Below are 17,123 nucleotides of genomic sequence, written 5' to 3' on the forward strand. Positions count from 1 at the left end.
ATGAGAGAGGGAGAGAGAAACTCGATGCATAGTAGTTCGTCTACCATCTTAGCGCGCGTGGAGACGACGTCCACTTTCACATTTGCAACATATGAGTTTTGGGCCTTGGGTCCAAATGAATGTAATTGAATAATTACCTAAGTGGGAAGAGGTCCCTTTCATAAGGGAGCCTCCCCACTTACACTTGTTTTTCAATGAGGGACTCAAAGTCACCTTTCTAATCTACAAACACTTATCGTGAAGCATCTTGGCAAGACCGGGAATGTGGCTGCTCGACGAGATATTGGCCACTTCCGACTACCACGGGCTAGCTTGGATGTCAGGCAACGATATGTATATGCGGTCGGGTCCCACCATGGCTCATGGGCCCACTAAGAGAGTGTTAATTATGCTCGGTGACGTAGCAAATTCTCCATACTAGTGGAGGTATGTACATAAGGTAATTGAGTTGGCATGGGTTCATAATTGGAAGCACATATGACTTGAAGTTGACCATTCTCTTATTCTGGATTATATATATCAAGTCTCCGTTGTTGGTCCTAAAGCAACTTCATATTAGTTGGCTCAATTGCTTGTACTAGATTTCTCAAATGATTTTCCGTGTATCACATTTTTACTAAGTTAATAAGGTATGGAATGATTTCTCCTAATATGGTGTGGTAGGATGCTCCTCCATCTTTTATTTTATCACATTGTAATAGTGACTAATTGGGTATTCCTCAATTTCGGTTATGATAGATTGTTTCTTTTTGTTGGCTTTGTAGGCAGTTTTGGTTTGGTCCCTTCCTGAGTTGCTATTTTTCTTCTTATTTTTTAACAAATCTATACTATTATTAAGAGAACCCACTTTGTCAGCCAAAGTGGGTGTGAAATAACGTAAATATCCTTAAACTATAGTTTAATTTAAAATAGTCTTTAATATATAAGGGATATTATGGTAAATAACAAAATATAAATGAAAATAAAAATTCAGAAAAAGTAGGAAATGATAACTTCTCATCCCACATTCTACATATATAACTTCCCAATCCCACTATCTACAGATAAAACTGCCCATACCTTACAGAAGTAATTTTTTTTCCCCTCTAAAAAGTAAAAATAAAAACTGTTTAACACATGCATTGCATGTGTCAATAAAGACTAGTTTAAATAAGGGGAAGGGTGGTGGGTTTCTAGGTGTAGTGGTCATCTCTCTTTGGGGAGGGTAGGCACTAGTCACAAAGATTGCTAATGAAAATCTAATATCGCCTAAACCTTTATTTGCTTAAAAAAAAAAAAAAAAAAAACAAGTGGACACAAGACATGGTTCATCAAATTAAGTTGTCGAACAAAATAATTAATGAAAGACTTGAATAACTTTCAGTCACTATATTGATCTATTGAATTAGATAACTAAAACAATTAACCTCTAGAATTAGTGTCATTCAATATCAGGACCTTCATTAAATTTTCTTCCTTTTCCCTCCATTCAAATCGAACAAAATGCTTTTTGCTTTATGCTTGTCATCTACTCGAGGTATATATATATATATATATATATATATATATATATATATATATATATATATATAGAGATCCAATCCAGAGCGGAGCTCCGCTTTGAAAATTAACGTGTGAAGTTCGAGTTTTTGGTCACTTTTTGGTCGCATATCCACATCTCGACCGTTCAGTTTTTAGGTACTAGTGTATAGATCGTCTCTCCAAATTTTCAGCCAAAATGATGATCGTTAAGGCATTGATAATTGCCTTAAAGCTAGTACGGTTCAGGTTGACAGATTCAGTCCGTCCATTAGTTTAAGCGAGTTAGATACCTTAACGATCATCAATTTGGCTGAAAATTTGCAGAGATTATCTACACACTAGTACCTAAAAACTGAATGGTCGAGATGTGGATGTACGACCGAAAAGTGACCCAAAACTCGAACTTCACACGTTAATTTCAAAGCGGAGCTCCGCTCTGGATAGAATCTGTATATATATATATATATATATAGCTTACTGCCTTTTTTTTGGGTGACTTGAATGAATGGACTTCATATACGTTGCTTCATTCACTTGGATAGAAGAAGATACCTAATTAATCAAATTAAGCATTGAATCAAGCCACGTAGAGTTGCTATATAAGTTTTCCCTGTTTTCCATTTATCAACATACATCTTCTTTGAATAAACTCTGTCTCTTTCTTTCATCCAAACATCATGGAGTTCGTCTACAGCATAGCAGAGACAGTCTTGGGAAGGCTAACTTCCTATGCTTCCCAAGAAGTCTCCTTGGCATGGGGTGCCAACCTTGAGCTCACCAAGCTCAACGAGACCTTATCTGCCATCAAATTAGTACTCGAGGATGCAGAGAAGAAGCAAGTGAGGAATCCCCCAATCACTCGTTGGTTGAGAAATCTCAAAGATGTTTGCCATGACGTTGATGATGTCTTGGATGAACTGGAGTTCCAAAAGTTGTGGTTGAACATGGAGGTCGACAATTGTGGGAAGATCAAAGGAAAGGTACGCCAATTTTTTTCCCCTTGGAATCCAGTAGTGTTTAACTTCAAAATGGGACATAAAGTGAAAGAGATTAGAGAACGACTGGTTGAAATTGATAATGAAAAGAGAGAGTTTGCTCTCCTTGAGATTGCTAAGATAGTTGAAGATCATCGTGCGCCCCAAGGGATGCACGATAATAAAAGAGAGACTGACTCTTTAGTGGAGCCTTCAGATGTCATTGGGAGAGATGATGATAAAAAACAGATTGTTAGTTATCTCTTAAATAACACTGATATCTCTAGTGGGGAGAATGTTTCAGTTATTTCCATCCTTGGGTTAGGAGGGTTGGGAAAGACAACTCTCGCTAAATTAGTGTATAATGATAGCATGGTAGATGAGAAATTTGAGATGAAAATGTGGATATGCGTCTCAGACAACTTTGATATCCAAACATCAATTCGCGGCATTATCAGTGCTGCAATTAAACAAAAATGTAAGGATGAAAGTTTGGACCTTCTGAAAAGAAGATTGCAAGGTACTTTGCGAGGTAGAAGATTTTTGTTAGTGTTGGATGATGTTTGGGATACGGAGTCAATTGGAATAACAATTGAAAAATGGAATGATCTAAAAGGCTTGCTAAATGTGGGAGCTAGTGGAAGTAAAATCATCATAACAACACGAAATAGATCAGTTGCTTTACTTGTGAGTCCCTTATACATGCATTCTTTAGAAGGTCTTCTCCACAAAGATTGCATGTCCTTGTTCATCCTAAGGGCATTTAAGAAAGGAGAGGAGCAACGTTATCCACATTTGATAGAAATAGGACAGGATATTGTGAAGAAGTGTGGAGGAGTTCCTTTAGCGGTAACTACCGTAGGGAGCATGCTCTATTTGAATACAGAGCAACACCAATGGTTGCGTGTCAGAGATGATGACATGTGGAGTATAGGGAATGATAATATTTTACCTGCACTCAAATTGAGCTATGATGCATTGCCACAACACTTGAAACCATGTTTTGCATTTTGTTCACTTTTCCCAAAGGATTATGAATTCAAAAGTGCAATGTTGGTTCCACTGTGGACAGCACAAGGCTACCTCAAGACATCTAAGAAAAATGAAGATTATGAACAGATGGGTGTAGACTATATAAGGGAGTTTTGCTCTAGATCTTTGTTTCAAGTCGAGGGGGATATCAAAACAGCCATAATTTTTAAAATACATGATCTCATTCATGATTTAGCAATTTCAGTGGCACGAGTAGAGTACTCCACAGTTAATTGTCGTCCCTCTAGTGCTTTTGAAATGGTTCGACATGTGTCAATATCGGAAAAGGACTTGCTTGGAAAAGAGGTACAAGTTCCCGATTTCATACTAAAGTCAAAGAAATTACGAACTATTCTAGTTCTTAAAAAATGTCAGATGAGTCAACGTTTTGTGAAGACATGCATCTCGAGATTTAAATATATGCGGGTGCTAGATCTCAGTGGGTCGCCTCTTGAGGAGCTACCAAGTTCCATTGGTAGTTTGTTTCATCTGAGATATCTCGACTTGTCTTATAATAGTAAGATAAAAAGGCTTCCCAATTCCATCAGTAAGCTGCTGAATTTGGAGACCTTGGACTTTCAGGATTGCGACGCACTTGAGGAGATACCCAAAGACATAGGGAACCTGATCAACCTCCGAAGCTTGCAGATAACTACACAACAGACGTATTTGCCAAAAGGAATTAGACGCCTCACCTCACTTCGATCTTTATATTTTGATGGATGTGTCAATCTTAAATCTTTGGGCGAAGAGATCCAGTTCCTCAACAACCTTCGTACACTGATGATTAGCAGTTGTAATAATTTGGAATGCTTGCCACCAAATATGAAAAACATGACCGCTTTAGATACTATGGGTGTCGATGATTGCCCGATGCTTCAGGTGATGATGAGATCAGGGGAAGGTCCTCAACGTCTTCGATCATTGATTATCGAGAAATCAAGTTTGGAGGCTTTGCCCCCTTGGCTCGTTGAAGATTCTGCAGACACTCTGCAGAGCATAGCACTTGGTGGATGTCATAATCTCACGGCACTTCCGGAGTTGCTGAACTTCAGATTCCTCGAGCAACTACACATTCTACAATGCTCCAAATTGTCGGCTTTGCCGCAGGGGTTGCATTGCCTTACTGAGTTGAGAGAACTGAACATTGGATGGTGTCCTGAATTGAGCAAAAGCTGCAAAAGGCAATTAAAAGGTGAGGAGTGGTCAAAGATGGCACGTCAGGTGAAGATTACACTCGACGCTGATGATGATGAAGCCGACAATCGCTTGGCCGACGGTAGGATCGCGTACCACACGCGACGACGCCGTTAGTCACCTCAATGATGAAGGAGGAGTCCGCCTCCAATGGGTCGCGTACCTCACAACGCGCCACCCGCGACGACGCCATTAGTGACCTCAATTCCTCGTCTCCAGGTAACGAATCAGAATTAGAGTGATCTGGAGAATTGAATTGTTGAAATTTGAGATAATTTTGATTGTGATTTGTGTGCTGATTCATGTAATTGCTTGGTGATGCTGTTTTCTAGTCCTAGCACTAGTTTGATTCATTGTATCATATAAATACCAACCCTGATCAACTTTAAAAAACTTAAACTGAAGTATCTGAGCCACCCTGATCACCTTTACAGGAATGAGGTTTTCTAACGGTAGTGAATTGCAACTCCAATTCAGGATTTGGCTTCCTGAAACTGCATAAAGTAGAACGAAGAAAATACTAATTACTATGGTATACGAGAATCTGAGTATTGGTCCAGGCAAGTTATTATTTGTGAATTATTATGTGGTTTTATCATGTAAAGAAATTTCTTTAGCATAATATTTCTATTAATCGAATTGTTAAAATAGGTAGCGAGTATAAATCACACATGTACTCATCTAGATTGACATTTGGGTCCAGTTCAGATACTTGGTGATTGCGGCCTTGAGATTGACAATGGGGAAAAACTGGGGATATCTCTGTTCTGTACTAATAATTGTTAATTTTTGGAGTTTGTTAGGTTCCTTTTTTTTGCTTGATTTAATTTTACTAATTCCTACTTAGTCTCTAATGAGTTCATAGTCTGTGTTTTAGAGTCTATGAACCAGTACCAGCAATACATATTCCCTAATAGGCCTAGCCTACTCCCTAATGAACACAGCATAAAGAATCTTTAAACTCATTATAGTCTACATATTTAGAATGAACAATGTTTCTATTTAAACTATACTTACCGAGTGCTCTGTACTCCAAATCAATGTTACTATCTTAAGTCTTGGGGTCTGTTTGCTTTATTTTAAGGGGAGTCAAGTATTTATTGTACTTATCCCATTCGCTCTGTGAGCTGTACTCCATACATTTTGGTTATGTTAACTTTAAAGAAAAACTGTACAGATGTTTGATACTCCTAGTTATGCAATTAGATCAGTTTGCATAGCTTTATAGTCCACTTCTGATCTTGTGTAAACTTCTCCATGTCTATCTGCAAAAGTTTGCCTAATTTGTTATCATGCTATCTGTCTTATTAAGCTACTTGTTCTTATTTTTAGTATCCCTGCTGGGTTTGGAATCAGGTCAGAGGAAGAAGAGGGTTGCTAGCTACAAGGTGTACACTGTGGAGGGAAGCTGAAAGGGACTCTCAGGAAGAGCTATTATGGACTGCTTTTAAGGAGGAGATGCAGGTGTCAGAGAGGCTGGAGAGGGTGCAAAAGGCGTTGGAGAGTGCTGTGGAGGATATTGACTTGATGGGGAGGCTTTTGGATAAGCTTGATAAGCTTCAGAATCGGGCGCAGGAGTGTGACTTGAGTATGGTGGATGCGAAGATTAGTAAGTTCATGCCGGAACTTGGGTTTGCGCCGGAGGATGGGGACAGGTTAGTGGCTTCGTTTAGTAGTGGTTGGCAGATGAGGATGTCACTTGGGAAGATTTTGCTTCAGGTATATAGTTTGTGTTTTCAGATGAAAAATGTAGTTGTTGGAATGTGAGTTATAGCTTGGAGTTTTGCTTGATTGTTAGATGAACAACTGTCAACATGCTTTCTGTTCTTGTTATTGTAGTTTGCTGTAGTGTGTTATTGCCAAAAAGGTGTCATGGTGAATTGTTATTTGTGGTCAACAAGGAAATTGCTTGCTTGGTTTCTGATAATGGAGATGCTATTTCAAGGAATATTTGCTTCTTTAGCCATATGATGCATGCTTAGTCTGAAGTTGGTTACTCTTTATCATGATTGCATTTGGGCTAGCTTGTTGTCATTTTTAATCTGTGAGATTTAATCATCATTGTGTGGAAGTCGCTATCAGCTGTATGTTCAACACTATTCCTGTAAGATATGCTAATGTGCAGAGCACATGTATCTTAGAATGTATATTGGTTTAGCTGTTGATCAGAGTATAATGGCTTTATCTTCAGCACCCTGATTTACTACTGCTGGACGAGCCTACAAATCACCTTGACGTTGACACAATCGAGTGGCTCGAAGATTATCTCAATCAGCAGGATGTGCCAATGGTTATCATATGTCTTGACCGAGCTTTTCTTGATCAATTGTGTACAAAAATAGTGGAAACTGATATGGGTGTCTCCAGGACGTATGAGGGAAATTATTCTGAGTATTATATTGCAAAGGCAGCATGGATTGAAAGTCAAAATGCTGCTTGGGACAAGCAGCAGAAGGAAATTGAGCACACAAAAGACTTGATACACAGGTTCGGGGCTGGAGCCTTATGCTGGAAAGGTACATTGAGATTTATCTGTGTAGCAAATTGATTTGCTTGAAATTCTAAGAGAAACAAAAATCCCAATCTAATCTGGACAATTGGTTAGCATTGAGTTTTGTTGTTTCACTTTCTCAAGGTAATAAAATACAACTAAGCTGCTTTACTCTACATTCTTTTATCTCTGTTGTGAAAACTAAAGGGCGGGTACAATATTCTTTTCAAACCAAAAGCATTGCTTGGATTTTTCTCTAATCGGGCTTGTTTATATTAAATGTAGTCTCTCATTCAATCATTCTTGTACTACTGCATTAAGATTGTTGCTAACAAACTGCATCTGCTAAATTATTTTTCTTTTTTCCATACCCATTAATTGATAATACTAAAACAAATGATTTTTGCTTTACCCCTCTCTGATGTTCGGTCAAGTCTGTATGCATTAACAAGATTGATTATCTATTCACCAGGTATTTACATAGATCATCTTACTGGCCACCTCCAATTCTTTATCTAACTTTTTTATTTTTTTCTTGGCAAGAACAGAAGCTGGAGAAACTTCAGGAAGAGGATCTTGTTGAAAGGCTGTTCCAGAGGAAACAGATGAGGATCAGGTTTCCTGAATGGGGAAGAAGTGGAATATTTGTTGCAACACTTAAGAATCTGGAAGCTGGCTTTGGAGATGAGGTGGGTTTACATATTTTGATCACAAATAAAAGTGCTACAAGCCATTTTTTTTCACCTTAAAAAAATCTATTCATCTGCAAATTGTGTGTATTAATTGCAACCATATCTGTTGTCTACCAGGTGCTGTTTAGCAGAGCAAATCTCACAATTGAAAGAGCAGAGAAACTGGACATTATTGGCCCAAATGGATGTGGCAAGAGTACTTTGCTGAAACTAATAATGGGTTTACAAAAACCAATGGCAGGTGAAGTTCTGCTTGGGGAGCATAATGACCTAACAAACTTTTTTGAGCAAAATCAGGTGTGTACTGCCATTACTATTTGCTACTTTGGAATAACTAATAGCATGGGGTTTCTTCTTAGTAAAAGAGGAACCGGATTTGTAAATTTCCTTGTCAGAATATATTGTTGGTTGACCCATGTTCATGTCTTTTTAGGCTGAGGCACTTGATTTAAATAAAACAGTGCCTGAGACAGTAGAAGAAGCAGCAGGGGATTGGAGACTTGATGATATAAAGGGCCTCCTTGGTTGTAATTTCAAAGCAGATATGCATGATAGAAAGGTTTCCCTCTTAAGTGGTGGTGAGAAGCCGAGAAGGTAAGTAAAAGATGTTTTATTTATTATTTTGTATTAAATTCTTATTAACTACTTAGCTTTTATGGGATACATGTAACATGCTTTGTTCAGAATTTTCTGTTCAAAACTACTAATGGTGACTCCGCATCTAGTTCAGTGATTTTAATTTATATAGAGATCTTTTGTGTTAACTATCAGTTTTTCAGTGTCCTAATTATTGAGCATGGTAATTTTATTTAACCATTCATGATTCTCAGTGGCATCACCGTCATAACAGGCTTATACTTCTTGTAATATGATAACAGTCCTGCAAACGATATTCATCAATTCTTTGTGAATAAGTGTTTTTATTATATTGTCAATTTTGTATAATCTTTTCCTCTTTTCATTGAGGCTAAACTTTTCTGCTGTCTAATGCTTGAACTTCCTTGCATTTTCCGTTGTTTCTGCTACTTCTTTTTTCTAAATACAAGAATCTGTCTCACTTAAGAATCAATTAAGGCTGAATTAATGTCCGGTTTAACAGTTTGTCTCCCTTTTGTTGGGCACGCCTTGCCTTCTGCAAGTTCATGGTAAAGCCATCTACTCTGCTAGTTCTGGATGAACCGACAAATCACTTGGACATTCCTTCAAAAGTGATGCTTGTGGTATTCCCACCTTTTCCTTTCCATTCTGTGTTCCACAATAAATGGTTTATAGTACTTTAGTATCAATTACCTGTAAGTTGGTTCCTATTTGTTCTTTCAGGGAATAAATGAGTACAAAGGCACTGTTATCACAGTTTCTCTTGACCGATAGTTTATAAAGCAAATAGTTAACAGAGTAGTGGAAGTTAAAGACAGAAGATTGCAAGATTATGCAGGCAATTACAATGTAAGTAGTCTTTACTCTCAGCTTACTTGGGCCTGAAAGGGTGTGATGTCTGGATAATCTTTTTGTTTTTTGTTTTTTTTTGGTTTTTTGAAAAATTGTTATCTAATTGAACGAAGCTAAAATTGGAGATTATATAACAGCTTCTTGCATATGGAACTCAGCCAACACCAGACATTATTGAAATATTTTAATTTGAGAGTTAGCAGAACTAAGAGATTGATGACTCGCCCCTAATTATAGTCATAGGATGATCATAGACTTTTCTCTTTGCTTAATATTGAAGTGAACATTTCAACGTGGAAAGCGTGGAATCTGTTTATTTAATCCAGTCTTTATCTGCAATCTCAGCAGACAAAAATATTCCTATAGAGTAGCAGTTCTGTTCAATTTGGAGTCTGGAGTTCATTCAAAACTGAAATCAATTATGCAGTTGCTTATTAAATCCGTGATTGTGACCACGAAATTTCATGATGTGCAGTACTATCTAGAGAAGAATCTAGATGCTAGGGAAAGAGAGCTCGAGCGTGAGGCAGAGATTGAGGAGAAGGCTCCTAGTCAAAGCCAAATCAAAGATGTCTAAGGTAAGAATGCTTCCATCATGAAACCAAAAGAAATTTCTATGTTTTGTTTAGTGCAGTAATCTGTGCCAATCCGATATTAACTTGCTTAGGTTATCATTGTAGGCTGAAAAGGAAGCTCGGAAGAAGCAAAAGATGCAGGCATTCCAGCAAGCAAAGGCAAAATCGAAAAAGGAATAAAGAACGCTAAGAGATGGAATAAAAGTAGCTTATTTCGAAGAGGCCTACTTTACCAGCTAGTCGATCATGTATGTATATACCATACTAACTGTTAATAGATTTCCAGGAACAAGTGAGGCTGCACCAGAAATCCTGTACCTGAAGCATCTGCTTTTTTGCTCATTAATCGCAGAATATGAAACACAAGTACGTGCTTATAAAATCTAACCCACATGAGAGCAGGAATACAGGGTTTGATTGTATTGCATAGAATCTGTAAATTTATTGGCCACAATTAGTAGACTCTATTCACATTTGAAAAACTGGTTGCGCAGTCTTCGTTTATTACAAGATTTTTCAGATCCTCTTGTGAGCAATATGATGCAAACCTTATTAGATGTTCTTTCCTTTATTCTTTAAAAAACAAAAGCAAAAACAAAACAGATGTTCTTACGCGTGAGTAAACCGGTACTACGGGTTTAGGAATCGACAACTTCATCACGTGCAATGCACGTGATATACAGTGACCACGCTGCATCACAGCGACACAGCCGATCAGCCATACCCTTAAAAAAGAAGTGCAAAATAATTGATGCCTGTCTTTGTGGTTGTCATCCATTTAATAATTGAGTGAAGACTTGGTTGACTGGACTTCATTCACTCGTTATAATCGAGTCTGGGTTAAGTTGTTTTTTCCTACTTCACAAACCTCAGAATTCCTTGTCATCAAAAAAAAAACCTCAGAATTCCTACTTTCTCCCTTCATGGAGTTTGCGAGCAGCATTGCAGATAACGTCTTGTGTAGGCTAGCTTCACATGCTTCCCAAGAGATCTCTTTGGCATGGGGTGCCCAACTTCAGCTCACCAAGCTCAACAAGACCTTATCTACCATCAAACTAGTGCTTGAAGATGCAGAGAAGAAGCAAGTGAGGAATCCACTAATCACTCGTTGGTTGGGAAATCTCAAAGATGTTTGCCATGACGTTGATGATGTCTTGGACGAACTGGAGTTCCAAAAGTTGCGTTTGAAAGTGGAGGTCGACAACTGCAGGAGGATCAATGGAAAGGTACGCCAATTTTTTACCCGATGGAATCCAGTAGTGTTTAACTTCAAAATGGGACATAAAGTGAAAGAGATTAGAGAAAGACTAGCTGAAATTGATAATGAAAGGAGAGAATTTGCTCTCTTTGAGGTTGCTAAGATAGCTGAAGATCAGCATGCGCCCCAAGGGATGCACGATAATAAAAGAGAGACTGACTCTTTAGTGGAGGCTTCAGATGTTATTGGGAGAGATGATGATAAAAAACAGATTATCAGCCATCTCTTAAATAACACTGATATCTCTATTGAGGAGAATATTTCTGTTATTTCCATCCTTGGGTTAGGAGGGTTGGGAAAGACAACTCTTGCTAAATTAGTGTATAATGATAGGATGGTAGAGGAGAATTTTCAGATAAAAATGTGGATATGCGTCTCAGAAAACTTTGATATCCAAACATTAATTCGCGGCATTATCAGTGCTGCAATTAAACAAAAATGTGCGGATGAAAGTTTGGACCTTATGAAAAGAAGATTGCAAGATACTTTGCGAGGTAGAAGATTTTTGTTAGTGTTGGATGATGTCTGGGATATGGAGCTGATTGGAATAACGATTGAAAAATGGAATGACCTAAAAGGCTTGTTAAATGTGGGAGCTAATGGAAGTAAAATCATCATAACAACATGAAATAGATCAGTTGCTTTACTTGTGAATCCCTTATACATGCATTCTTTAGAAGGTCTTCCCCACAAAGACTGCATGTCATTGTTTATCAAAAGGGCATTTAAGAAAGGAGAGGAGCAGCACTATCAACATTTGATAGAAATTGGAGAAGATATTGTGAAGAAGTGTGGAGGAGTTCCTTTAGCGGTAACTACTGTAGGGAGCATGCTCTATTTGAATAGAGAGCGACACCATTGGTTGCGTGTCATAGATGATGACATGTGGAGTATAGGGAATGACAATATTTTACCTGCACTAAAATTGAGCTATGATGCATTGCCACAACACTTAAAACCGTGTTTTGCATTTTGTTCACTTTTCCCAAAGGATTATGTATTCAATAGTCAACTATTGGTTTCATTGTGGATGGCACAAGGCTACCTCAAGACATCTATGAAAAATGAAGATTTTGAACATATAGGTGAAGAGTATATAAGGCAGTTTTGCTCTAGATCTTTGTTTCAAGTCGAGATAGATGTCAAAACAGCCATAGCTTTTAAAATACATGATCTAGTTCATGATCTAGTAATTTCAGTGGCACAAATAGAGTACTCCACAGTCAATTTTCGTCCCTCTAGTGCTTTTGAAATGGTTCAACATGTTTCAATATCTGAAAAGGACTTGCTTGGAGAAGAGGCACAAGTTCCCGAATTCATGCTAAAGTCAAAGAAATTGCGAACCATTCTAGTTCCTAAAGATGGTCAAATGAGTCAACGTTTTGTGAACACATGCATCTCGAGATTCAAATATATGCGGGTGCTAGATCTCAGTTGGTCGCCTCAGGAGGAGCTACCAAGTTCCGTTGGTAGTTTATTTCATTTGAGATTTCTCAACTTGTCTGAAAATTGGAAGATAAAAAGGCTTCCCAATTCCATCAGTGAGCTGCTGAATTTGGAGAGCTTGGCCCTAACCGGTTGTGACGCACTTGAGGAGATACCCAAAGACATAGGGAACCTGATCAACCTCCGATACTTGGGGATAACTACACAACAGAAGTATTTGCCAAAAGGAATTAGACGCCTCACCTCACTTCAATCTTTATGTTTTGATGGATGTGTCAATCTTAAATCTTTGGGCGAAGAGATCCAATTCCTCAACAACCTTCGCACTTTGTCGATTAGCAGGTGTAATAATTTGGAATCGCTGCCACCAAATATGAAACACATGACCGCTTTACATAGTTTGGGTGTCGGTGGTGGTTGCGAGAAGCTTCAGATGATGAGAGCAGGGGAAGGTCCTCAAGGTCTTCGATCATTGATTATCAGGAATTCAAGTTCGGAGGCTTTGCCCCCTTGGCTTGAAGATTCTGCAGACACTCTACAGAGCATATGGCTTGGTGAATGTCATAATCTCACGGCACTTCCGGAGTTGATAAAGTTCACATTGCTCGAGCAACTACGCATTGAAGAATGCTCCAAATTGACGGCTTTGCCGCAAGAGTTGCATTGCCTTACTGAGTTGAGAGAATTGAAGATTATTGGTTGTCCTGAATTGAGCAAAAGCTGCAAAAGGCAATTAAAAGGTGAGGAGTGGTCAAAGATGGCACGTCAGGTGAAGATTACACTCGACAATCACTTGGCCGACGGTAGGATCGCGTACCTCACAATTCCTCGAGTAAGGACGCAAGGACGAATCAGAATTCAATGAATTAGAGTGATCTGGAGTATTGAATTGTTGAAATTTGAGATAATTTTGATTGAATTGGGAAGTTTTGATTGTGATTTGTGTGCTGATTGATGTAATTGCTTGGTGAAGCGTAGAGGTGAGTGCTCTGTTCAGTTTCTCATGAAATCTTTCCTGCATTTGAAAATTGGTCATCATATTATCTGTCTTATTAAGCTGCTTGTTCTTATTTTGAGTATCCCTGCTGGGTTTGGAATCAGGTCAGAGGAAGAAGAGGGTCGCTAGCTACAAGGTGTACACTGTGGAGGGTAGCTGAAAGAGCTAATATGGACTGCTTTTAAGGAGGAGATGGAGGTGTCAGAGAGGCTGGAGAGGGTGCAAAAGGTGTTGGAAAGTGCTGTGGAGGATATGGACTTGATGGGGAGGCTTTTGGATGAGCTTGATAAGCTTCAGAATCGGCCGCAGGAATGTGACTTGGGTATGGTGGATGCGAAGATTAGTAAGTTGATGCCGGATCTTGGGTTTGCGCCCAAGGATGGGGACAGGTTGATGGCTTCGTTTAGTAGTGGTTGGCAGATGAGGATGTCTCATGGCAAGATTTTGCTTCAGGTATATAGTTTATGTTTTAGATGAAAAATGTAGTTGTTGGAATGCGAGTTATAGCTTCAGTTTTGCTTGATGGCTGGATGAACGACTTTCGACATGCTTTCTGTGCTTGTTATTGTAGTTTGCTGTAGCGTGTTATTGCCGAAAAGTTGTCGTGGTGAATTATTATTAGTGGTTAACAAGGAAATTGCTTGCTTGGTTTCTGATTAGGGAGATGCTATTTCAAGTAATATTTGCTTCTTTAGCCATACGATACATGCTTAATCTGAAGCTAGTTACTCTAAATAGCAGTGTTATCATGATTGCATTTGGGCTAGCTTCTTGTTATATTTAATCTGTGAGATTTAATCATTATTGTGTGGAAGTGGCTATCAACTGTATGTTCAACACTATTCCTGTAAGATATGCTAATATGCAGAGCACGTGTATCTTAGAATGTATATTGGTTTATCTGTTGGTCGGAGTATAATAGCTTTATCTTCAGGACCCTGATTTACTACTGCTGGATGAGCCTACAAATCACCTTGACCTTGACACAATCGAGTGGCTCGAAGATTATCTCAATCAGTAGGATGTACCATGGTTATCATATCTCATGGCCAAGCTTTTCTTGATCAATTGTGTACAAAAATAGTGGAAACTGATATGGGTGTCTCCAGGACGTATGAGGGAAGTTATTCTGAGTATTATATCGCAAAGGCAGCATGGATTGAAAGTCAAAATGCTGCTTGCGAGAAGCAGCAGAAGGAAATTGAACACACAAAAGACTTGATACACAGGTTGGGCGCTGGAGCAAATTCTGGCAGTGCGTCTTCTGCTGGAAAGGTACGTTGAGATTTATCTGTGTAGCAAATTGATTTGCTTGAAATTCTATAAGAAACAAAAATACCAATCTAATCTGGACAATTGTTAGCATTGAGTTTTGTTGTTTCACTTTCTCAAGGTAATAAAATACAACTAAGTTGCTTTACTCTACATTCTTTTCTCTCTGTTGTGAAAACTTAAGGGCGGGTACAATATTCTTTTCAAAACAAAAGCAATTCTTCAATTCTTCTGTAATCGGGCTTGCTTATATTAAATGTAGTCTCTCATTCAATCATTGTTGTACTACTGCATTAAGATTGTTGCTAACAAACTGCATCTGCTAAATTCTTTTTCTTTTTTCCATACCCATTAATTGATAATACTAAAACAAATGATTTTTGCTTTACCTCTCTGACGTTCGGTCAAGTCTGTAAGTTGACTAATGCTTTGAACTTCTTTGCATTTTCCGTTGTTTCTGCTACTGTTTTTTTTTTTTTTTTTCAAATACAAGAATCTGTCTTGAGAATCAATTAAGGCTGAATTAGTGTCCGGTTTAACAGTTTGTCTCCCTTTTGTTAGGCACGCCTTGCCTTCTCAAGTTCATGGTAAAGCCATCTACTCTGCTAGTTCTGGATGAACCGACAAATCACTTGGACATTCCTTCAAAAGAGATGCTTGTGGTATTCCCACCTTTTTCTTTCCATTCTGTGTTCCACAATAAATGGTTTATAGTACTGTAGTATCAATTACCTGTAAGTTGGCTCCTAACTGTTCTTTCAGGAGGCAATAAATGTGTACAAAGGCACTGTTATCACAGTTTCTCATGACGATACTTTATAAAGCAAATAGTTAGAGTAGTGGAAGTTAAAGACAGAAGATTGCAAGATTATGCAGGCAATTACAATGTAAGTAGTCTGTACTCTCAGCTTACTGGGGCCTGACAGTGTGTGATGTCTGGATAACCTTTTTGTTTTTAATTTTTAATTTTTTGGTTTTTAAAAAATTGTTATCTAAATGAACGAAGCTAAAATTGGAGATTATATAACAGCTTCTTGCATATGGAACTCAGCCAACACCAGACATTATTGAAATATTTTAATTTGAGAGTTAGCAAAACTAAGAGATTGATGACTCGCCCTTAATTATAGTCATAGGATGATCGTAGACTTTTCTCTTTGCTTAATATTGAGGTGAAAATTTCAATGTGGAAAGCGTGGAATCTGTTTATTTAATCCAGTCTGTATCTGCAATCTCGGCAGACAAAAATATTCCTATGGAGTAGCAGTTCAGTTCACTTTGGAGTCTGGAGTCATTCAAAATTGAAATCAATTATGCAGTTGCTTATTTAATCCGTGATTGTGACCATGAAATTTCATGATGTGCAGTACTATTTAGAGAAGAATCTAGATGCTAGGGAAAGAGAGCTCGAGCGTGAGGCAGAGATTGAGGAGAAGGCTCCTAAAATCAAAGCCAAATCAAATATGTCTAAGGTAAGAATGCTTCCATCATGAAAGCAATAGAAATTTCTATGTTTTGTTTAGTACAGTAATCTGTGCCTATCGATATTAACTTGCATAGATTATCATTGTAGGCTGAAAAGGAAGCTCGGAAGAAGCAAAAGATGCAGGCATTCCAGCAAGCAAAGGCAAAATCGAAAGGAACAAAGAACGCTAAGAGATGGAATTAAAGTAGTTTATTTCGAACAGGCCCACTTTACCAGCTAGTCGAACATGTATGTATATACCGGTTAGTACATTAATAGATTTCCAGGAACAAGTGAGGCTGCACCAGAAATCCTGTACCTGAAGCATCTGCTTTTTGCTCATTGTTGATGCCCAAAAATCCAGCTATCAGGTCCAATTAATTTCTCGAGCCCAATAAGCAAATTATAACGACAATCATCATGCCACGCATGTGGACCCCAACCACATTCACGCATTTGGGGCTTGCACGAGCGGGTGTGGTGTGGAAGGTAACGGAAAAGCATGAGGCCCATTATTAGTTTTAGGCTTGTTGGTAATTTCGGACTTGGGGACCGAAATTTAAGCTCAACAGCCCAATTCTGATTATGGGCAAGTGAAGAAGAAAGAACCCAAAAATCACTCAATTACAACAAACACTTCTCTTTACCCAATATATTCAATTATTTTCCTTAAACTAGACATCTCAAGTACTATATCACCTTCTTTTACACACAAGCCAATTCTCTACCCGTAACTCCCCTTTTTCCAGCAGCA

The 17,123-nt window shown here is 38.3% G+C and overlaps 2 protein-coding genes across 14 annotated transcripts in view; both read left to right on the top strand.

Moving 5' to 3' along the window:
• Positions 1-2,162: 2,162 nt before the first annotated feature.
• LOC112187143 (ABC transporter F family member 2) lies at positions 2,163-10,379 on the top strand. 10 transcript variants are annotated; one of them, XR_005805634.1, is made up of 8 exons: positions 7,102-7,240; positions 7,764-7,904; positions 8,025-8,204; positions 8,341-8,501; positions 9,007-9,127; positions 9,228-9,353; positions 9,832-9,934; positions 10,037-10,379. XR_005805634.1 is itself a non-coding variant. In XM_040513731.1 (7 exons), the coding sequence occupies exons 2-6, from the start codon at positions 7,821-7,823 to the stop codon at positions 9,931-9,933; spliced, it is 648 nt and encodes a 215-aa protein (XP_040369665.1). In that variant the 5' UTR covers positions 7,073-7,211; positions 7,764-7,820; the 3' UTR covers position 9,934; positions 10,037-10,379. The 10 variants fall into 10 exon arrangements, 2 of the variants coding, with proteins under 2 accessions (XP_040369665.1, XP_040369664.1); XM_040513731.1 differs by lacking the exon at positions 9,228-9,353 and having other exon boundaries at positions 7,073-7,211; XR_005805635.1 differs by lacking the exon at positions 9,007-9,127.
• A 361-nt stretch (positions 10,380-10,740) lies between these two features.
• Positions 10,741-17,123, top strand: part of LOC112184063 (ABC transporter F family member 2) — an 87,195-nt gene continuing 80,812 nt past the window's right edge. Inside the window, exons 1-3 of one of the 4 annotated variants that reach the window (XR_002930997.2) lie at positions 10,741-13,615; positions 13,713-14,085; positions 14,567-14,593. Coding sequence is in view for 1 of the 4 variants with exons in the window: in XM_040513735.1 (XP_040369669.1) it covers positions 14,662-14,907 (246 nt within the window). In the remaining 3 variants the exon portion in view is untranslated. Of the gene's footprint in view, positions 13,616-13,712; positions 14,086-14,566; positions 14,908-17,123 lie in introns of those variants that run through there. The other 3 variants (XR_005805636.1, XR_002930996.2, XM_040513735.1) reach the window with 3 other exon arrangements.

Source organism: Rosa chinensis, chromosome 2, assembly GCF_002994745.2.
Source record: "Rosa chinensis cultivar Old Blush chromosome 2, RchiOBHm-V2, whole genome shotgun sequence".
Taxonomy (NCBI): Eukaryota; Viridiplantae; Streptophyta; class Magnoliopsida; order Rosales; family Rosaceae; genus Rosa; species Rosa chinensis.